We start from the raw sequence: 23,967 nt of genomic DNA, 5'->3' as shown, positions 1-23,967 counted from the left end.
TACCAAAATGGCAACATTTCTACAAAGATATGCGTTCAAATCCGTGTGAAAAACCCTATACTCAGTCTTCTGTCTGTATTGTACACCAAAGCACCATTACTTCAAGGACTCTTATGTCCACACTTGTGAGTACACACCTGCAAATGTGCCACTATCAGGCGGAGCCATACTTCAAAATGAGCCATAAATGCTTTCAGACTACCGTTGGACACTAAAACTCTCCATGGAACGCCAGACTAATGGAATTTTTTAGGTGTGTCAGTAGCTTTTAAAAGCAGGGTGAGGCAGATTTCACTGCTGGTTTCACAAACTGAAACCCCTCATAGTGGTCAGTAAAAATTCTCCCACGTAGGAATACCTTTTCTGCTCAGACAGCTGAAATAAAGACAGCTATTTTAAAAAAAATATGCTCAGGAGCTGTAGCTTGGGGATGAATGTTGATTTGAGAGGCAACAACGGTAATATCCTATTTTTAATGTCGGTTATTCTACAGGGTGTCTCTAAAGTCTGGACACAGGAAATCTCATTAACTTTTTATTTTTAGCATGAATTTTAGCCATCATCAATTCTTTCGTTTGGGCTGATACATTAAGTCATCCAGAACGGGGTTCGTCCATGACACTGCCTGTTTCTTTAAACTTTTTAACCACCTTCACCACCGTGGAAAAGCCAAGTGGAATCCTCCTTTGACAAGGTGCATTAAATCCATCTGCTGTCTTTCCACATGCCCATCCTTCACATCCACTGAGAAGTACCAGTTCAACTCTTTCTTTTTTCGACAAAGCCATATTTAATCTGTGGAGGCAAAAAGAATCTAGTTAATTAGATTTCCTGTGTGTCCCGACTTTAGGGACACTCTGTACAATCACAACAGGCTGAGCTTGGTAGAAGTAATAAACTATAATCCGCTAGCTATACCCACTTTATCCTGCAGAGGGTCATTTGAGGGGCGGAGCCTATCCCAGCTGACATTAGGTACGATTGGACACAGTGGACAGCCCATCATCCAGACTAACACAAAGAGAACACATAACCATTAATACAGCCAATTTAGAATCACTAATTAACTAACCATAGAGAGAAAACCTCCACAGGCACAGTGACAGCACGCACAGAAACTCCACACAGAAAGATGACCAGTAGGTTCAATCCCAGGGTGTTCTTATTGGAAGGCAACAGTGCTACCACTATTCCACCATACCACCCATGAAAGTCATAATACACTACAAAACTGATATATACTCATTTTGGTTTGGTTTAGGTTTGTATTGCTCTACAGTGTTTCTATTAGTCTTATTTATCCAAGCTATTCTGTAGAATAAAATGGTCTGGCAGCACCACACGATCATTCTGCTATAGGGGGAAAAAACACACTGTATTGTTTGTTTCTGTTTAATTCAATCACAGTCACGAGTGGGGCTATCAATCCAAGTCTTGTACAAGACTTTCACTTTCTGTTTCATTTCCACTGGGGTAGGTTGTTGCCTGGAGGTTGTTGTGGTTTCCTGGGTAGAAGAAAACAGTGACAAATATATAGTGGAAGGGGAGGAACTTGAAATAACGGCAACAAAACATCAAGCAACAACAAAAAGACACAAAATGACAAGTAAGACGCAGAGAGATGCAAAATTACAACAGACGTGAAAGTCAACAAAGAGACATTAAGTGACACAAAATAACAAAAAATAAATTTTAAATAACTACAAAGAGACACAAAATGACAACAAAGTCATGAAGTGACAACAAAAGGCACAAAATGACAAGTAAGACATGGAGAGATACAAAATGAGACTAAACAAACACAAAATGACAACAGATGTGAAAGTCAACAAAGAGACATTAAATGACAACAGATACAAAATAACAAGGAAGAAACTTGAATTAAATACAAAGAGACACAAAATGACAGTAAAGACATACAAGGTGACAATAAGGATACACAAAATGACAACAGACATGAAATGAGAAGGACAAAGACGTGAAATCCATCCATCCTCTATACACCGCTTTATCCTCATTAGGGTCGCGGGGGGTGCTGGAGCTTATCCCAGCTGACTCGGGCGAAGGCAGGGGACACCCAGGACAGGTCACCAGTCTGTCGCAGGGCTACATATACAGACGAACACTCACACTCACATTCACACCTACGGGCAATTTAGAGTACTCAATTAACCTCAGCATATTTTTGGACTGTGGGAGGAAGCCGGAGTACCCGGAGAAAACCCACACATGCACAGGGAGAACATGCAAACTCCATGCAGAAAGATCCCAGGCCCACCCTGGGATTCGAACCAGGGATCTTCTTGCTGCAAGGCAAAAGTGCTAACTACTACTCCACTGAGCAGCCCAAGACATGAAATGAATAATGAAATTTTAAATAACTACGAAGAGACAAAGCGACAATATAGAGACACAAAATTACAATTACAATACAATTACAATAGACACATAAAGGCAAGAAATGACAACAGAAAGACATACAATGACAAAAGACAAAACAGAGACCTCCAATGCAAAAAAGAGACACAAAATGACATCAAAGACATGAAATGACAACAAAAAGGCACGGAATTAATACAATGAATCATGTTTACAAATAGACATAAAATCCATCCATCATCGAAACACCACTTAATCCTCATTAGGGTCATAGGGTGCTGGAGTCTATTCCAGCTGACTTAGCGTGAAGGCAGGGGACACCTGGACAGGAAACAGTCTATCACAGGACTACACAGAGAGACAATCACATTCACATTCACAACTATGGGCAATGTAGAGTTATCAATTAACCTCAGCATGTACACCTTCTAGCTGTAACATAAAATAAAAAGAAATGCACTCAGTCAAGACTGCTCAGTCGTTGTATGATTTCCGATGGATGAAATCTTTCAAAAATTCGAGATCCGCAGTGGTGAATTTGTAGTAGGATCACAATTATGTGATAGTCAGCAGACAACTGACGTAGTGTTCACTTGTTGTCATAGTTATTGTTACGCTGAGACGCTATCTCGCAATGATACAGAAATCTGTAACCAATCCGTGGATCCAGACTAAAAGCTGCATCACTGCCAAAATCTAATCACTTGGTCCTTGTGTCATTTCTGACTTTCCCTGAAAATTTCATCGAAATTAGTTGTTCCATTTTTGAGTAATGCTTTCTAACAGACAGACAGACAGACAGACAGACAGACAGACAGACAAACAAACAAACCAACGCAGATCGTCGCATAACTCCACTGCATTCGTTGGCAGAGTAACAACACAAAGTGATGAGAATAAGACTTGAAATACTACAGAATGACAACAGACGGATACAAAACAACCACAAAATCAATTTGGTGTGTCCGAGCGTTCTACTGGGTATTAGGTGTGGTTTCCCTTTACACGCTGTGATCCTAACCTGTCCATGATTACTGGAAAGTCTTTTCCGTAATTAATGAAAGATTTCAATGGAAACAAAGCAGTGATGACAAATAGGTGCCAATACAGCAGTAGGCCAACTTGTTCTGTCACCAGCTACTTTGAGAAGGAACCATACATACTTCACATGAGGACAAATGGAGACATCGATGTGGCTTTTGAGGATTCATTTTCGGCAGTCGATGAAATGTAATCCACTTAAGTAAGACTCATTGTTTTAATGTTGATTTAAGACCAACATGAATATCCTGTTTCACCTGTCTTGTTACAACATTTTCCATGATGTATTTCAATAAACATGAGATTTATTGTGATGTGTGTTGAATTATCATCAGTTTCTCTGTTCAGTGTCCCTTTCAACTACATGCATATGGAACATTCATTAGGGTAAAATAAGCCTCATATGCTGTTTAAGTGGGGCTGCACAGTGGATGGTGGATAACACTTTCGCCTTGCAGCTAGAAGATCCCTAGTTCATGTCCCAGCCTTCCCAGGATCTTTCTGCATGGAGTTTACATGTTCTCATGTGGGTTTTCTCCAGGTACTCCAGCTTCCTCCCAGTCCAAAAACATGCTGAGGTTAATTGGCGATTCTAAATTGTCTGTAGGTGTGAATGTGAGTGTGATTGTTTGTCTGTATATGTAGCCCTGTGATAGATGGTGATCTGTCCAGGTGTCACCTGCATCCACCCTACAGTCAGCTGGGACAGACTCCAACCCCCACAACCCTAATGACGATTTAGCGACATATAGATAATAGATGGATGTTGTTTAAGTTCACCATGAAAACAACTTGTAATTTTGCTCATAACAATATACAGACTGCTATGCACAGCAGTTTTTATGCTGTGCATAGTGAATTATTCCACACCACCACTTTGTCAAAATAGAAAAACATTGGAACTTTGATTTGCCATACTCACCACTTGCAAATTATACTGATGTTAGAGGCCTCAAAGACTGTATTTCATTAAGAAATAGTCACTACCGCTGTCTAAAAATGTTCTAATGTCCCTCACTTTTAAAATACATTAACAAAATATTAAGCCTCTGGAGCTGTTCCTTTAGATGTGCTAGAAACAACATTGTCTGTATTTTCACCGATTTCATGGTTCTTTGAATTACATTTCGGAGATGCTGGGCCACAATATTTTGCTGAACTTAGGTTCCAAAAACCAAACTTTAAATCTGAGACGCTGAGCGGCAGCGCTATCTAAAATGACAAGGACGCCAGATTTGCGCTTGTTCTGATTAGATAAACGGTTCCACGGAGGCCATGCAAAGTGCATGAAACCACAGGGATTCCTGAGCAGCATCTGAGAGCTTCATGTCGCTGAACGTGACACTTCCTGTTTCTTACAGTACTGTACAGTGAGAGATGCGCGTTGCATTGTGGGGGTACAAACACAGCGCAGAAAGGACAGCGGGGAGCACAAAGGAATGAAAACAGCACCTCGACAACTTTTAATACCGGCCTGTTGTGATGTGAATTCATGTGAGCGTTAATTAAACAGTGATTTTTGGCGGCTGGCAGGTTGACAACCGCCTGAGAGGAGAGGGGAATGTGAGAGAGCGGAGCGGAGCGGCAGGACGCACCGCTGTCTCCGACTGCTTTTTGCCAGCTGAGCTGTTTGCATCCCGAGGCCCAGCCGTTATCAGAGGCGTCACCACCAAGGTAAATCCCCTCCACACAGTATGTCTGGATAACGATAACCCAGTTGTGTGTACTCTTATCCGGTTTCTTCGTTGTGTTAGCATTAACAATAGCTAATGGACCAGTTAAGAGCGTTGTGTTGTGTCAGCTAGCGCTAGCTCGGTAGCTAACGGTAGTTAGCTTATGTGCAGTAGCTGCGTCAAGTCAGGCAGGTTATCCACGGACACCACGGAGCCGTGGATACTTGTGCTTCACAATAAATCAGGTAAATTGAATCGCTCATTTTTGTTATTTGGCTGTTGAAAGGTTGTGTAAGAATATGTGTGTGGAGAGGAAAATCTAGACTGTAATATAGTACACACAGAGAGAGGAATAATACGGTTTGTCGACTAAGAATTTTCAGTCTGATAACAGTTATATACTTATTGATGTTTCACAAATATTGGTGATGCACGCACACACACGTATATATATATATAATGTAGTAACAGCAGCAATTACAGTACAGTGACATCTTTCGTTGCAAGTAAAATACTGAAAACATTGCAGCATCGACCTGTCTTACTTTGACTGTTATTATCGGACCTACGTTTCATCTCCTGGCTGACTTGACTATCAGCTTGACACTATTAGCCAGTTCTCGCTAAGCTGTGATTGTTGTTGTAAACGTGTTTCGTCAGCATGTTGTCCGCCAGATCCTGAGCCCCATGCCTCAGACACACACCGCTTCAGTGCTTCCTGTGTTCACAGACTATCAGCTGTGTCTACAGTGTGGTTCACTTACAGGCTTGTGGTCGTTTGTTGTTGCGTGATGTAAACAAATGAGCGGAGGCCACGCCTCCTCTGTCTGTCGCCATCATAAGGATTTTTGGATTTTAGGCTGGACTGAGTCTTACAGGGTTTCTGCAGGGCATTAAAAAAAACATTAATAGTCATTAAATTGATTTGGGGAAAATTAAGGCCTTAAATGGCATTAAAATCATTCAATTTGATTCTCAATAGCATTAAAAGTTCTTTCTGCAGTTTTCAAAAAACAAATTGTAAATAATAATATATAATTATAGACTGCATTTTGTCAGATATGTGCATTTGCGTAAACATGCCGAAGCATTGTGATAATTGTACCAGCCGGTAGGGTACAATTGCCAAAAACTGCATGTTTTTAAAGTGGCCGGCAGGCTGGATCAGGTGGAGGAGAGCTAGAAAACGTGGATTTCAGAGAATGACTGAAGCCCGTGGGTGGTCAGGGGTGGTTACTGGATTCAGAAATAGTCAAATGTAAGGACAGTTTTAATATAAAAAATATCTTTTACAAAAAAACAAACCCATGTAATTTGTTGAGTTCATGGTTGTGGCATTAAAATTTTTACAGTATAATGGTAAATGGTCTGTATTTATATAGCACTTTACTATACCTGCAAGGTACCCAAAGCGCTTTACATGATACATCACATTCACCCATTCACACACACATTCACACACTGATGGCGGAAGCTGCCATGCAAGGCGCTAACCACGACCCCATCAGGAGTAATTCGGGGTTAGGTGTCTTGCTCAGGGACACCTCGAACACGACGGGGCGAGGATCGAACCGACAGCCCTTCGGTTGCAAGACGGCCACTCTACCCACTGAGCCATGCCGCCAGTATAGCATTAACATGGCATCAAAAAGCATTAAATCTGACTGGCTGATTTCTGCAGATACCCTGGTCTTAGTTATGCATCTTTCCATATAAAATCAGCCATATCTGAAAACCACCTGACCCCCCAGAATCAGCACATTTTTAAGAGGTGTTTCCTAACTTCAGTATATTTATAAAAGCTGTTCAATATTTGAATATATTACTATGCATACTGTTATTTTTTTCTGAGTTGCAGGCCATTGAAGTGTGTGGAGGTGACTGAAATTAGTGCTTTGTACTTTTTTTGTATTTAGCATTTCTGAGTTCACATAACTGGTTGGCACAGCAAGTTTTAGCATCTGGATTTTTTTTTTTACCTACATTTTGATACATGCTCTTTTTTCTAGCCATTGCTTTTCTGTGTGTCAAAATAACTTTCTAATTAAGGAATGTTTTGACTCATTCAAAATGTAAAATTTAAGTTTTTCTAAGGGAATTAAAACCACAGTAATTCCTGCTCTATCACTGTCCTGTCCCCGTAGAAAAGACAAATGTTTGATACCAACAGTACACATCATTACAGCAGTCATAATGTGAGACTGAATGGTCTGGCTGCACTTCAGCAGCGTTGTGCTGTAAAGGGTAAGAAAATGCTCTATCTCGGAGCCCTGTCATTGAAATGGACAGCCCACTGAAATAAACTACCACGGCTGCCTTACTGCTCAATGCAAACCTTCAGAAAAACTTGAATTTTTCAGTGTGGTGGGCTGTTGCCCAGAGTTTGTTGTTGTTTGGTTCCTTTAGCACAGAAAATGGTAACACACAGACAGTGGAAGGGAAGGACAAAGCCGTCTGAAATGAACGTCAGTGGCAGACTTTTACCTGCATCCTTCATCCTGTAATTCAGACAACAGAAACAGCACCGCTAAAAACTGTTGGAGCAGGACTTGAAAGACTCAAATAAGCTCTAAACACTCCAAACCTGTTTGATCAATGTGTTTTGTTTAAACTATTATGTAACACATGTGAACATCAGTGCTTTTTTTCTCTATTTCCCAGCCATTAGCTACATTTACAAGCATTAAAATATTATCTTAGAAGAAAATCATTTTGACATGAAAGGATACCTGGCTAGAAGATGAGACTGATATCCAAATGTAGATAAAAATGAGACCTTTCATTGGCTGTAACTTGTTTTGACCCACCACCTGTCGTACATGATATGATATGAGCCTTGAACATTTACACAAAATGCACTTTTTACAGTTTTCTCTGTTGACCGATCAGAAAACAGACAGTGCATCCGGTATATCGATGCTTGTTTCTATCTCTGTTTGCCATAAACATTAAACTGGTACAGTGTCGCTATTGAAACTATGATATATCCCATAATAATAATACTTAAAGTTGGTTGATCAGTGGCATTGAAGTACATTGGTTTTGAATTGCTGCTCCATGTAGAAGCCCTGTACTCAGTTGTAACTTAATTTTTGTTACAAAAGTAGTACCCCACTACACATTGTTCTTGTGTTTTTGTTTTGTTTTTGTTTACTATAAAACACATAAATAAAGAGTTATAAAAAAATGTGGTTGATCAGTAAACCATGCGGAACAAAAACAAGATTTGACTTTAGATAATTATGCCTGGAGTGGATGTAAAATTGATCTAGTTGCCGTCTTCAGGAGAACTCAAATGTATTTTTCAGTTCTGAAAATTTCAGGTGTCCATTTCCTGTATTTATTAAGTTATGAGGGCTCAAAAATGCTGGGAAAAATAATGCAAACTGCAAGGTTTTTACCCACCTCTTTGTTAAGGACCTGAAAGTATTCATTGTGCAGTTTCCACTACATTCATTTAGATTCTAGCCACCGCTCCTTCCAATTTCTTTTTTCTTCCTTCCTTCCTTCCTTCCTTCCTTCCTTCCTTCCTTCCTTCCTTCCTTTTAATCTTTCTTTCTTTCTTATATTGTTGCAAATGCACCCCTGTCACACATCTTGCACTGTGTCGGATACTCACGAGTACTAAGGTAAACTACAGATAATCAGTATCACTATCTACTCTTTGATGCGTCATGTTAATACGACGTTAATTAGAAGCGAGAGCGCGGCCTCGAAAGTGATGTCACGTCCAGCCTCCAGGCACCAGGTCAGAGAGTCCGAGGAGGGTCCTTCTTGGCTTAAGATAACTCATTATAGATTTTACAAGTTAAACAGACATTCACAAAATACTGATGGCCAGCTAACGTTACGTAACATATCGGTAGCTTCAGTTAATTGGACCCGATTGATAGCATTAAGCTAATACCTACACGCTATGATGTAACTGCTGAATGCATTTTCAGATGAGCTTGTTCTGATTTTAAAAAATTTTTTTGACAATCAGACTTTAAAAAGCTATTTTCAAATGGCCACTCAGTAAATAGGTTGTAAAAGTAAAATCTGCAGTCAAGTGTCATTTGTTTATGCCACCATGGCTCCCGGAGAGCCTGTCACTGCTAAAAAAAATCCTAGAAGAAACGCTGTAGTGTGTGAAGTGTTTTTGTATGGCTTCATAAAATGTGCTAAAGTTGTTGAACATCAAAACACCACTGATTCTGAGGGGGTCAGACAAGCGTCACTGACTGTTTATCTATAAGTTTATACTGTCTTTGTAACTAATAACAAATAGCTATTTGATATATCCAAGTACATTTATTTAGTTTGGCCAAATTTGATAAGGTAACCACTGTTGAACGAGGAGTATCGAGGGTCGGGTTGCAGATGGCCACCAACTGAATACACTTTCCTTTTCCCTACACGGGAAACCCTCTCTGGAGTCAGTGTTTTATTTGTCCATTCTGGGTTACTGTAGAAACATGGTGTGCTCCACTGAGGTGAACAATCTTCCTGTTTTGATATGAGAGGCTTGTTCTAAGCTAACAGCAACACAATGCTTTGTATCAAGAGGGAATAATACACTAATGAAAACCTAATGTGGATGCTATATTCCATTTGTGGTATCAGATTTTCCTGAATGCTACACACTGAACCATTAAACATAAGACCTAGGGAATAAACAGCAAGATATGAGACTCCAACTTTGAGGAAAAGATAAAGAACAATGTATTTGTTTTTACATTTTCCTGATGATTTTTGTAATTAGATGTATCTGCTTTGAAAAAGATGCCAGATTGTGTCTTGTTTTTCATGTGTATACAGCGCTGTTCCCTTAACTTCATATATACTAAAAAACCTTCCTTTTTGCCACGAAGAACTTAATAGAGATCAAGTAGCTAAATAATTTTCTGACAGAGATATTATAGCCCTGTGAAAACCCCATGGTGGAATTAAAGCTCCTTTCTATTAGCTCTTTTTGCTGGTTCAGACTAGGCACTCTCCTGTTGCACCACCACAGCCCAGGTCTATAATTCACTTTGCCTTTACTGGGCCAACATAGCCCAAGAGTATTTTCCTTTGGTCCGTGTGTGTGAAGGGGAGCGTGCTCTCCCTGCAAGAGCCCCTTCACTTGAGCTTTTGTTTGATGGAAAATCTCATGCCTCAGAGAATCCACATGTCTCGCAGACAGCTGCTGAGCGTCCTGTAGTGCACTGGCCTCCACATGGGTCTGGCTCGCATCGCTGCGCATCTGCTTTGATTGTTGTTACATAACTTGGCATTTTGTCCTCCGTGCTCCCTACCCTGCTTTCAACCCCTCCTTACCTTGCCTTTCCCTCAGAGAGCACCTTCGTAGTTCTTTGTGCCTACACCCACCGCCTTTCCCGGTGCACTTTCATCCGGTCTTTTCTCTGGAGCTGGTGTTTTGCAGAGTGATATTAGATAGCTCATTTTGTCACCATACTTTTGCATTTTTAATGGAATGGTTCAGTGAGACTGTGTGACATCTGTGATTTCACACCTGATTCTTTGAACGCTGGGTCTGGGCTTAGTTTTTTTTGTTAGGTAATCAATGGACACTGACGTTGCCTTACACAAACAAAAATGATGTAATGTACAGAAGAATAACAAAACCTAGCAAAAACATTTTCAATAACAGTGATCTCACTTTGTTATTTTCCTACTAGAGGTGGATCACGACTCCTGAGATACAGCTTATATGTTTTGACTTTTGTGAACTGAAGTGTTTTGTTTTTGTTTCTTCCCATCTCTCCACAGGACACATTTCCTGTACACAGTCAGAAAGGGACTCCAACATGGGGGTCAAAACCTTCACCCACAGCTCGACCTCCCACAGCCAGGAGATGCTTGAGAAGCTCAATGCTTTGCGCAATGAGGGTCACTTATGCGACGTCACCATCCGGGTCCAGGACAAGCTCTTCCTGGCCCACAAAGTTGTCCTGGCCTGTTGCAGTGAATTTTTTCGCACCAAACTAGTGGGACGGCCGGAGGAGGAGGACAAATTTGTGTTGGACCTTCATCACGTGACAGTTAGCGGTTTCGCCCCGCTGTTGGAATATGCCTACACATCCACCCTCTCCATCAGCACAGAGAATATCATTGACGTCCTGGCAGCTGCAAGTTACATGCAGATGTTTGCTGTGGCTAGCACGTGTTCGGAGTTCATGAAGTCAAGTATTCTGTGGAGTCCGGGTAACAACAACAACAACAACAACATGACAGCAGACAAGCCACATGAATCGGCACCAGAGAGCGCCTCATCAAACTGTGCCCTGACGCCTCTGGATGGCAGCGTGTCACCTGTGTCATCTGACTGCAGCGTGATGGAGAGAAATGTCCCCATATGCCGCGAATCACGACGGAAACGCAAAAGCTTTGTGACAATGGCATCACCTGAGAGCCCGCTCAAATGCACTACACAGATGGTCACCACCTCCCCTCAGATCCCCAACCCGTCCCCCTCTTTCTCAGACAGCACAGCCCAGCCTGTCGAGTCCTCCCTGGCCTTTCCATGGACGTTCCCGTTTGGGATTGACCGGCGGTTCCACTCGGACAAATCAAAGCTCCCAGAGAGCCCTCGTTGTTTAGAGCAGGGCACCCCAGGGACCTCTGAGGTAGTGGTCGGTCGTCGCCTTAGTGACTTCCTGACGTGTGAGAGCTCCAAGGTGGTGTCGTCACCTGTGGCAGCAGAGGAGGAAGATGTAAGGGTGAAGGTGGAGCGTCTCAGCGATGAGGAGGTCCAGGAGGCGTCGTCGCAGCCGGTCAGTGCCTCTCAGAGCTCGCTGAGTGACCAGCAGACAGTGCCAGGGAGTGAACAGGTCCAGGAGGAGCTGCTCATCAGTCCACAGTCCTCCTCTATAGGTGGGGCTGCTTTCTTTACTTGTCACCTCCACAGCATTTTGAAGTACTTCTGCATGTTTAATGTTGGCTTATAGTTACTTTAGTCTTACATTGATCTATTTGTTAAAGAATACTGTGAAGTCACATGTCAGTGTGCCAGTGTTACCAATTCTGTCACCGTTCTAATGGAAGCTGTGTCCTGACCCACTAAACACAGTGTTGCTTTGTAAAATGTGCAATCAAACCTGCCTCTCCCCGCCCTCAGAGCTGTCTAAACACCCACAAGATTTTTATTTGTATTGGTCTCAGTGGAAACTTTTATTGTCCAGTGGCCCAAATGCGTTTTGAAAGGCTTCTCTGCTCTGCCATAAATAGACAGAAAATGGAAACATTCGTCAGTTTTTCCTAAACTGTTGAATAGCAGAGTATTGTTATCCAGCATCATCAATCTTTAAATGGGGGATTAGCCTTCAAAGAACTAAAGTGTATGAGTGTAACCCTGTCCAAGATGACATGCTTTAGTCAGAAAATCAGGCCGCCACCCTGAGTACATTTTTTTCTTTGTTTTTCCAGGGTCGATGGATGAGGGCGTGTCAGAGGGCTTGCCGTCAATGCAGAGCACCTCGAACGCTGGAGGACATGCAGAAGATGATGAGAGGTATCACAATTTGTTACAACTTGCACCGAACAAGTCATACGCAATAAAGGACATATAGACATGAATCCCAGGACTGGCTGTCTGTGCCACACCTGCTTTAGATCATAGATTTGGACGTCATGTTGAAATAATGCGCTTTAATATAAAGAATGCGGGTTGTATATCGGTAAAGCCTCAAGCCACAAACATGGATGATAAATTTAATATGATGATCTGTAGATTGATTGTGGCCATCTGATGTTTATTTGTTGTGGTTATTTTTCTGTTTGAGTTTGGAAAAAAGACTGGGGTAGGAGTTAAAAGGACTTATTCTTCATCCTACTCCTGTTCTTGTACATGGGATGTGTGTATTCTGTGCTTTATAAATTGTATCCATTTGTTGATTTTTCATGCATTACCATGGAAAAGAATAAATGAAATGAAATGAAATGAAATATGAAAGCCAACGTAACTTCTAACGGGAAATCGATTAATGCCAACCAATCTGCCGCCTATCATTATCATCACTAGTCACACAGTCAGTTGTGTCTTAAAACTTAATGTAATTCAGGAAGAATTACTGGGACACAAGGAGACTCTGGAACAGTAACTTTACCTGCGTGTCAAAGTGGATGCTTTGTAGCCTTCATACAAGGATGGATGCATTTGTCCACGTAAGCACATACAAGCTTGATTCTCACTTAGATTTTTCCTCTCTTTGTATTTCAGGCTGGAAGGTATTCAGTATCCATACCACCTCTATATCAGTCCGTCAGCCCGACCCGGCACCAACGGCCCTGACCGGCCGTTTCAGTGTCCAACATGTGGAGTCAGATTTACACGCATTCAAAACCTGAAACAGCACATGCTCATACACTCCGGTAGGTGAAATGGGAAAAATGAAAACTCCATGCCACCGGTGACATAGAACTTTAGAGAGAGTTCTGTTGTAAATGCTGTAGCGCATCAACTGGTATGATGGTAGCACCGTACTATAAAATTAAACACATGCTACCATTCATAATACTAGTAGTATGAAGGGCCTACCGTAATAATACGACTTCAAATTGCAATACAGTACTTTAGTAGCAGTCGTGTTATATTATGTGGTGTATATATTGTTTAGTAGTACAGTAGTGCTGAGGTATAATAAGGCAGTACTGATCTTTGGATACTTTCACAGTGCTGAATCGTACTGAGTCACGGTTGATGTAATTAAGCTCTCTTGAGACTTTTACGCTCAATTGCTCATCCTTTTGGATAATGGCAAGCACTGATGTTTAACCCCTTAAGCTTCAGTGTACCGCCGGCGGAACACCTACTAATTTGCATAGGAATTTCAAGAATGTCCGACGGCTGCAAACACGATTATACAAACACTATACGCCGATGGAAAGCTTAGATTCTCATGAATCCGCCGGTATAAACCACTTTCAGATGCGATTACCACAGTGGGTGAGAAAAACACATTTGTCCGACAAAAACAAATATCCATCCATCCGTTCTCTATACACGGCTTTAACGTACACAGCGCGACTCACATTTCCGGGTTTATTATTACACACAAAAAAAAAGATTCCACAAAAAACGGCCATAATCCAACCTTTTACATCCAGATGACACAAGCCAGTAAACTATTTTGTCCAAAACATGTCCTGAAGTCGGTATAAAATCCCCGAATCGGTCGTTTTCAAGGAAATGCACCTCGCGATGCCCGTCCAATATTCCCTGTATTTTTCGTAATGTTTTTTTATTTAAAAATAGAATATTAGCGATTTTTTTGTACTGAAAATGGCTGGAATTGACTGAAGCTTAAAGGGTTAAACAGGTACTCAGCTACTTATCACTGAGCTCCTGTACCATCGTGATGAACAGAAGAAAACGATTTAAATCCATGCGTGAAAAACAGACATTAGTTTTCTTCATTCTGTGCCAAATACACAGTGTGGCTCGACTCCTGACAGTTCAGTCTGATACTGGGAACTGTTAAGCTAGAAGTGGATAATGTGGCTTCTGGCTTCAAGCGTGGATAAAGAGACGCCTGCAGTGGTCACTTCTTTCTAAATCTACTTTTTTTTAAAAATTCATTTATAAGCTTGTATTGTTCAGCACAAACCAACACTGACTGATGTGACATCAGTTGAGAACACTTATCAGGATTCACACAGCTCCTTCTGGAGACACTGAGGGCTTTAAGCTGGGGTTACACTTTTCACGTCGTATGCAAAAGTCTGCTGCAGTCAGTGGAGATGTCTGTGTGAACATCTGCACGCAGCCCCAAAATTTGTGCCTGTTGCTGTACAAGGGCAGTGGTGTGTATGTGTAGAGTACATAGATACTGATGTACCGCACATGTGTTTAACAGGGTCCCCCAAGCGGACCAGAAAGCAGCATAATAGTAACAACTGTCCCTCTGTGATGAAGGTGTTCTCTGTAACACCTGGAAACATACTTAAATCCCCTTTGAGGTGCATTATAGTAGACGTTTTTTAGGTTTTCAATTTATTTAGGTCAATTCCACAAACATTTGTTTTTACTGTGATGTTTTTGTTTTGTTTACTGTTGTAAAAAAGCCAAAATTCCATCCACTGTGACTCAATGTTTTGAACAAGTAAAGTGTTAATTTCAGTGCGGTTAAAGGAATTTATAGGCAGTTTGTTTCACGTTTTAGTATGTTCTGTCCTCGCTTATTTTTAAGCCGTGGAGAAATTGTACAAATTCCATTGTTGGTGCTCTTTACGCATAGTACTGCGCTGATGGATTTAATGTTGCCTGTGACATGTTTACTTGCAATCAAAGTAAAGTGAGAGTGTAAAACAGAGCCATAAACAGTATTTGTGGCGTAGGTGGTGTCCTGGAGCAGAAAGGGTCCAAAATCAAAACCTGCACAGTTAATGTGAATCTCTGTGTGGCTGTGATTAGCTGCTGCAATAAGCCTGCAGAATAAACACCTCTGTTTGGGCTCACGTAGAAATCTCCTTATTTTTGAAAGAAAAACATGGAAAAAAAAAAATGAAGACGTTAAATGAATGATAAATCCAGTGTAGACATTGTTAATGTAATAAATGACTATTCTAGCTGAAACAGCTGATTACTAATGGAATATCTCCATAGGGGTACAGAGGAACATTTCCAGCAACCATCACTCCTGTGTTCTAATGCTACATTGTGTTAGCTAATGGTGCTGAAAGGCTCATTAATGAATAGAAAACCCTTGTGCAGTTATGTTAGCACATGGATAAAAGTGAGTGTTTTCATGGAAAACATGGAATTGACCCCAAACTTTTCAACAGTGGTGTATTTACTTTAAATGTATCTCTCATTGATTTGATTTTACTATGTAGGTTAAGGAAGAAACTATATTTGTCTCATTAACAAATTACATTTTAAAGCTAAAATTAAAGACTTCAAATAATAATTAATTTTTTTGCCAGATGGATTGTAGGTTACCAAGCAAACTGACAACCCACACTTTTTTGTCTTTGTCTTTATAGAAGCGGGCGAATGGCTTAACATTTAGACAAGTGATTTGGACTTGGAGTGTAACAAATGGAACTGGATTAAAACATGACCTGGAATTCTTTAAAAGTCTGGACAGTGCAGTTGCTAAAGGAAACTTTGTAAAGGTGAAATGATCGTTGGTTGTTGTGCATTGCTGCACCTTGTATAGACCTTAGGGATGAGTAGTCAGGCATTTTTGCTGTCGGCATACTGGAATATATTGATAAAGAAAGCAGTTGGCAGACTTTGTGATTACAGTAACGCTCCACCTCACCTCACTCACACATAGTTACTGACACTTGTGTGATGCTATTGTTCAGATCAGCAAGCAATGGTTTTGTCTTCCTCCTCCAGGCATTAAACCTTTCCAGTGTGACCGCTGTGGGAAAAAGTTCACACGGGCCTACTCCCTAAAGATGCATCGGCTGAAGCACGAAGGTAAACGCTGTTTCCGGTGCCAGATTTGTAGCGCCACATTCACGTCCTTCGGTGAATATAAGCATCACATGAGGGTCTCCCGACACATAATCCGCAAGCCGCGGATTTATGAGTGCAAAACGTGCGGCGCCATGTTCACCAACTCTGGCAATTTAATTGTACACCTGAGGAGTCTGAACCATGAGGCATCCGAACTAGCAAACTACTTCCAGAGCAGGTGAGGAGTTTGGGGGCGTCGACCCCCATCATTTACTCAGATCTCACCTGGATCAGAAAGTAACTTCAGTTTAGATTCTAATACCTGAATTTTATTGGATCGTTGTCGTGGCTTTGGTTGTGTAGAACTGTTTTTGAGATGACTGCAACTGATTTGAATGCTCAAATCAAATGTACCTGAAGTATTTGACTGTATTTATTGTGGAATTTTAATTTCACTTGTTTAGAACAATCATTTGACGTTTGGGGAAGTAGGCTTTTCAACTTTCTTATAATGGTTGAATGAAAAAAACAATACCACCCTCATGTCTGTATGGTAAATATGAAGCTACTACCAGCAGGTATTACTCTTAGCTTAATGTAAAGAATGAAGGTTTTGGTATACCTGCACAGCTACGGTGACTCTAACCAAGGTAACAAAATCCATCTAATGACACCTCTAAAGCTCCTGAATGAAAATGTTTCTGGTTTGTTTGTTCTGCACAAACATGATGTACAAACAATGACTTGTTTTTTACAGGAGGTTGTGTTGTGGCCCAATTCTAGCCTGGATACAGTTCTGGGTTAGATGATTGTTGCCACAGGCTCCAGTCAAAGAACCATAAGGATCATAACGACCCATAAAGCTGCAAAATGACAGCTTCATTACTACAGTTTTAGGAATAATCAAATAAATGACACATGATTTGTTAATTGATGATTCTTAAATGTGCAGCCAGGTAAATTTTGTTACTATTAGCAAAGCAGCTGCTGGGTGTAGATTCTTAATATTTACATGACTGATATTGATCTTCTCATTTAAGTCTCAGTAAGAAAGCAACTCAGTGTATCTCCAAAATGTGGAGCTAGTTCTTTAACCTTCATCACTGAGAGACTTCAAATACCTGAAGTCTGTTTGGTCTTTGTTGACAGACAAAATTCCTTAAGATGTGAGGATGAAGTAGATTACCTAGTATACAAAAGTATTATTATATAGACAAACTGCCAAAATTATGATTCAACTGTACAGTGTTTAAACACCTGAGATAACTGTAGCCTTGTATAAACCACCCATCACATAGTCCTACTCCTTGGTTATAAGACCCTTAAAAACACCACCAAGTGCAAGTGGTCCAACAATCCCTGCAGAATACAACTTTCATCATTTTGTGATGTGTGTCTGTTCCTATATGACTGACTTTTCCTGAACCACGTAGACTGGGTTGTTTATTTTTATCAGCAGCTCAGGCCATAAAGCTACATGAAAGTTAGAACACGGTGTCTTTATAAAGTCCAAGTGTGTTTTTATTTCCCAGACTTTTCCACTCCTTAATCAACTCAAGCCCTCGCAGGTCGGCAGGACTCAAATGGTCCATTGACTCCTCAAACATTTTATAGTAGAAGGTCTACTTCTGAGATCATAACAGAGTGGAAAATTCTCTGGCAAGTCACTGAGACTCTTAACTCCCATCCTCAGTCTCCACATAAAAAGATATGTTAACGACACTGTACTCTTAGTCTAAGTTGCTGATTTCCAGACTAGTTTGTCAGGTTCAGCTGTTGTTTGTACCACAGACGAGTTAAACTGGACCGTCTCTATTTATTCTGGATTCTGAGCTCTGATCTCTACGGTTCCTGTAACGCTGTGGGACTGTGGAGTCTAAACCCAGTTCACCATCATTCTCACACTGTGTGCTTCCACATTTTAATGGGCCTCTGTTGTAGAAATTCAAATGTACTTTTTTTTAAGGTGCTGTCACGAGATGATAACCAAGACAGTAGTTTCTCAGCTTAGACTACCATCAGTTACTTTGTATTTCTTTGAAGTGTTCCTGCATTATTCTGTGCATTTGTATTGGAACTAAACACTTCATCTCAAATCCCCATGTTCCAACAGACTTACCAACCCTCACCTTAGATTGTTGAATGAATTCTGTTGTTTATTACACTGATTGAGCTACAACCACTGGAGTGTATTAGAGGTGAATTATAGGTGTGGATGGTGGGCGTGGATACACATCACTTGGCATATTAGAAGTAAGCTTATTATGTCAAGACCACAGAAATCGTAGGGAAACGTTATGTTGAATGCTGCTTTAGTTGCTGCTTTAGACCAAAACGCAGTACAGCCACTAGACATTTAATGATTTTTAGTAAGGCTAAGTCATTGACCCAATCCTAAGCTATGTATGGATGGATTGATGGATGACATGATTAATTGATTAGTTATACACTAATAAGTTAATTGCAAACCTTTTTTGGTAATCAGTTTTAAAAAGCATCAAGTCTCTGAATTATCTGGTTGCAGCTTCTTTCCTTCACTGACAGAAAAAGGATTTTTTTTTTTTTTTGGTTTTGGGCAAAACAAGACATTTTAGAACGTCACCGAGAAAAGGATCAACCGATTATTTGATAAAGAAAATAAATGTGGCTGCAGCCTGCATGGATGGAGGGAATGAGGGACGTTTAGATGATAATTACATGTATTTTGACAGCTGAACGTTTGAAGCAGTTCTGAGAACAAATTACAATCTTTTTCTTGTAGCTGTTACACAATATTCTGGCAAATGTCATCTTTTACTGATATCTAGGATCACAGGTCAAAACATAAGATGAGGAAAAACATCAATTTTATGTGAACTTTTTTATCTATTAACAGATAAGTTGTTTCTGCTTTAAAACAAACCTCTGCCCAGTTAAACAGTTCTGAGAGCGAAATGATAAATGTCAAACTTGAATTATCACATATTTGTCAGGTTTGTACAAGTTGTCATAGTGTTTTCATGTACTTTTGAGCTGTCATGCTAACTGACAAACACAACACCACCCTGTAAGTGGTGCCAGATCAGACTGAACATCACAGATTTACTGTGTGATGATAAGAGACCACATGTTTTTACACTGAGTGTATACGGACTCAAAACTCAGTGAGGATGTACTCCTCCTGAGACTTTGTGTATTTGTGATACCGTAACAAATGAAAAGACCTCAACAAGTTGTCTTGGTCCTTGCAGTGATTTCCTCGTGCCCGACTACCTGAGCCAGGTACAGGAGGAGGAGGAGGCGCTGGGAGTCCAGTATGAGCTGGAGGAGTCCCAACATCACCCGGTCTACCCGGGCAGCACCTCCACCTCCACCACCACTGCCGCCTCGTCCTCCTCCTCCGTCCAGATGCCTGTCATCTCCCAGGTCTCTTCCTCCACCCAGAATTGTGAGAGTTCCTCCGGCTTCCTTTCACCTGAGCCCCTGGATCCCCTGGAAGCCCCAGCCTCCCTCAAGATGGACGCCGACGAGACGGCAGCCATGACAGAGGAGACCAAGATGGACAACAGTGTAGGAGGCAGTTCCCCAGAGGTGTTTGAAGAAGAGCAGCAACAGCAGCATGCTCAGGCCAAGGAGGTGGCTTCCATTACCATTGAGTGATTCAAGTCTTCTACTTGCCCATCATGTCTTATTTTGCAGTCATGTCATATGGGAATATCAGTTGAAGTGATTTGACGGCTGAAAGGGACGACTTGAAGGCGTGCACATGCTGACGCCTCATGTGAAGTCATCAAGACGCCGTGATCGAAGCTTCCTGAAGACTTCAGCTGGCTTGATGGCACTTTTCTACACGCTACACAGATGCACTTATTTGAGTGTATGTTCTACACCAAACCTAATCCAGCAAAGTAAATGATAATTGTTGTCATTGTTTTCTTAATATAATTTCCTAAACTTTACTGATAATGAGATTTCAGCACGTAAGATTTTTTTTCCATGTGGAAATGCCAGTAAACAGTATTTTTTAAGAGTCATTTGAAATAGGGTTGTTTTTTTTCCCATATGACGTGAATGCAGCACTAGCTAAAGTCATTTCTGTCTTAGCAAATTTGAGGTCTGTCAAATCCAAGCCTTGCTCTACTTTTGGAAAGTGCCTGAGAGTTCCCATTTTAACACAGTGACATGTAGAGGAAGAAAAGGTCTTGACTTTGCCAACAGTGACAAATCAAGTGTTTGCAAACTGAGCTAAAGAAAAAAAAATCCTTGTATTTCATTTGTAGTGGTAATGCTAGTTTGTATGGGCAGAGACTGTGTTATTCCTTCAGTGCCGTCGCTATAGGCAAACTGTTAAATGTCAATATTATCTATACTGCAATAGCTTGTACTGTAGTTTTACTATTTGAATGCTGTGTATGTTGGGTGTTGTGAAATCTGACATGTCTGGTGTGTGTATGTGCATTTCTTTGATCAATATGAACACAGTACATTTCATTTTAAATGTTGAAAACTTGAAATATATTGACAAAGTGTTCCCTAAAGACATTTGTGCAGTATGGAATTTTTCTGACCTGTTTTTTAGTTTTGTTTTTAATGAACACTCTTCTTACGTCAGCCTTTGTGTCTCCAAAAAGTGAAATATTTGATCCGCACTGATCTATCTTTTGTTTTAAACCAAATAAGATACAAAATAAGGCATAAATTGATGTTTAACATTAAAAAAAATTAAGGTTGGAGTTGCAAGGTTGTCTGTAAACTGCAGTGTTCCATTCCAAACTGGTCTCTAAGATGGTAATGTAGCATTTCATCCCAGCTGAAGGTCAGCCTGCTTGTCACATGGCGGTTCATTTAGCTGTCGTTAGTTCGTGTTACACATGTCGATTTCTCACGTGGCTTTCAAAGTTGCCAACAGGTACACTGCGGATATTTTTACAATATTGCATGACTGTCGGAGTGATGTTTCACTTGGGTACAGCTTGATTGTCTTTTTTAAACTTTTAGCCTTGTGTGGATTTGAGGTTAACCACCATTCAGTTGTTTTTCTGTCTTCATCTGAGTTGTCAGAAAGAGGGGGGGGGGAACTACAGTGTCAAAGTTTCCCTGACGACCATTTACACTCACGGAGCACTTTATTAGGAACACCGCGTGATGTAGTTTAACCCAAAACAACAGCTCTGCCGTAAATTCTGCTTTTTAACATGGAATATGAGGGGGAAATATTCAGGACCCTTTTCAGTCAAACACGTCTCCACTACCTGCTACAGCCTCCATAATTAACAGGAAGTAGAATTATCACCTTTCTGACAGGGTAAACAAAAAAATCTAAATGTATTTATATGTTTTAAAAGTGGAACTTAAGGCAGAATGTTGTGTTGGATTGTGCTGGTGTTACTGTTAAAGTGCTTGGTGAGTCTGTTTTTACTGTGTTTGTGCAGCAGGAAGAGATGCTGTTTATAGGACAGCATTGCTTTGGTGTTAATTAATGTGTGAATGCAAATACTGTGAGTTGAATCCTTCTAAATGATAAACGTGCGTTAAGCAAGAGCCAATCAGCACAGTTTGGCAGCAGGCCGTCTTTGATGTTACCAGTTTCTCTCACTTTTTAAAGCTGATTTTGGGTCAGACCTCCCACTCCTGTTACCTGCGTTGTGCCAACATGGTTGTAATTCTGTACTTAGACGTTGCTGTGCCTGTATTTTAAGAAGATAATGACACCCGTGGTGATAATCCATGAGTTGAATGCTACTGACAGTGACTGGGTTTCTTGTTGCGTTTTATTTCTCGCCCCCTAAACGTAGTACAAACGGGCAACATTTAGCATTACCCCAGCAGGATGTAAGAGCTCACATACAGGGTTGATTGTAAATGTGAAGGTGAATATTGCTGTGATGAGGACATGAGTTTTCCCGTGTCCTGGTCACTGAAATCCAATGAGAGCTGTCTTAATAAAAGCTGATGTCACCCTGTGCCATCCTTTCAGTCACTTTCTAAATGTTGTGCCATTTGCCCTCTTTATCTGGGTACAAATCAAGCTTTTTCCTACAGGACCAAATGTTCTCTCTCTCATTGGGGATTTGCCATGGCAATCAGTAATTGCACATAATAAAAGACAGAGATAATCATTCGAAGTGGTCCATGCTATTAGCAAAGGGGTCCTGCTGTTCGAGCCCCTTAAAACACTGTATGATGTTGTGCATTTAAGAGGCTAGCCTTAGTAAATGGACCTATTAACTCTAGTTGCACAATGTCAGAATTTGAAAAAAAAAAAGTGTTTTCTATTCTCCATTTGTATGTCATGCTTTTCATCTGTTGTGTTCGGTGTCTGTATTCAAACAACTTTTTATAATGAAATGCTGCTGTTTGTTGAAACGCAAAAGTGCCCAAAATATTTTTGTGAACCAATGGTGTGCAATAAATGGACCGGTGTTGTTTTAAACGTTTTCATTTTGTCTTTGGAATGGTAGATCACATATATAAATATACAGATATATATATATATATATATATATTAAAAAAAGAATGTATCATTTTGTTTTAATCAAATGTGACTGAAGGTGTATCAAATAGGCAAGGACCCCATTTGATCTGTGAAACAAGGAACAAGGCTTTGATATCAAACGACTGGTTCTGTTCAGCTCCTTTATGTTTGTTTCTGAAGGTGCATGTTCATATCGTTCTGTGAAGTGAAAGAGAGCATGTCTTGAGTTGGCGGTGCGTTCTGTCAAGGCCTTATTTGTTGATGACTTTTCATTCGGCGTAGCTCTGATCTGTTGTTCAGCATGCCCTCTTCTTTTCTGTACGTTATCCCTTTTTATGTGCAATGTTTTAAAATATCTTGATTATATACAGGACATGCCTTTTCAATGTACACTTGATGTTGTATACGTTTTCCAGTCCATATGGTTTATTTAAAAGTAGGAAAATATAAGAAAAAAAACCTGGTAGCTCTTCATAATGGCATATATATTTTTGGTGATTTTTGTATTATGGTTGCTGTTTCATGGCATCTTTGGATATTCTTGTTAAATGTGAATAGAACAGCTTAGTCTGGGAGTATGGGGGGCCTTGGTAGTCTTCACTTTGTGACCGTCTGCAGTGTGTGTATATATATAAATATACAGTATATACACTCATACTATGTTGCATATTCTTTATACTGTAGGCTACTTGATTACAACCTGCTTTGAGACAGATGTTGTATTTTGTGTCTTTGATACTGTATTTAAACTGTAGTTTGGAGAAACTGTACAAAAAACATCCCAGATAGTAACGCAACCTGCACACTGTATACGGAGAACTGACGTTTGTGGTGTTGAGTGTTTTAACTGGATCATATTCCACAGTTGGCTGTTAAAAACTGACAAGACCACTCTGTATTTAAGAGTTTATGGTTGTTCTGAATCTTTGCTAGTGTTCTGGCTTTGCAGTCCTGTTGTTCTTAAAAAGAGTTGTTTTTGTAAAAGTATAAAATGTAAATAAAAAAAAACCTAAGTCGGAATAAATGAA

General features: G+C 40.5%; 1 protein-coding gene and 1 long non-coding RNA gene across 4 annotated transcripts; one reads left to right on the top strand and one right to left on the bottom strand.

The window, feature by feature from the left end:
• Positions 1-521: 521 nt before the first annotated feature.
• Positions 522-6,443, bottom strand: LOC127536663 (uncharacterized). 2 transcript variants are annotated; one of them, XR_007945744.1, is made up of 3 exons: positions 5,858-6,443; positions 923-1,011; positions 522-795 (listed from the first exon to the last, which is right to left on the bottom strand). It is a non-coding gene; the product is annotated as an uncharacterized LOC127536663 (long non-coding RNA). The 2 variants fall into 2 exon arrangements; XR_007945743.1 differs by lacking the exon at positions 5,858-6,443 and adding an exon at positions 4,343-4,800.
• On the top strand, positions 4,801-23,967 carry zbtb44 (zinc finger and BTB domain containing 44). 2 transcript variants are annotated; one of them, XM_022218018.2, is made up of 6 exons: positions 4,801-5,094; positions 10,848-11,951; positions 12,504-12,588; positions 13,297-13,448; positions 16,423-16,723; positions 19,716-23,967. In XM_022218018.2, exons 2-6 carry the CDS (start codon positions 10,886-10,888, stop codon positions 20,122-20,124), a joined length of 2,013 nt encoding a protein of 670 aa, XP_022073710.2. In that variant the 5' UTR covers positions 4,801-5,094; positions 10,848-10,885; the 3' UTR covers positions 20,125-23,967. The 2 variants fall into 2 exon arrangements, with proteins under 2 accessions (XP_022073710.2, XP_022073711.2); XM_022218019.2 differs by having other exon boundaries at positions 16,423-16,506; positions 19,716-19,881.

This window comes from Acanthochromis polyacanthus, chromosome 13, assembly GCF_021347895.1.
Source record: "Acanthochromis polyacanthus isolate Apoly-LR-REF ecotype Palm Island chromosome 13, KAUST_Apoly_ChrSc, whole genome shotgun sequence".
Lineage (NCBI taxonomy): Eukaryota > Metazoa > Chordata > Actinopteri > Pomacentridae > Acanthochromis > Acanthochromis polyacanthus.
Note: the sequence above shows the minus strand (reverse complement) of the source record. Positions and strands in the feature narration are given on the sequence as shown.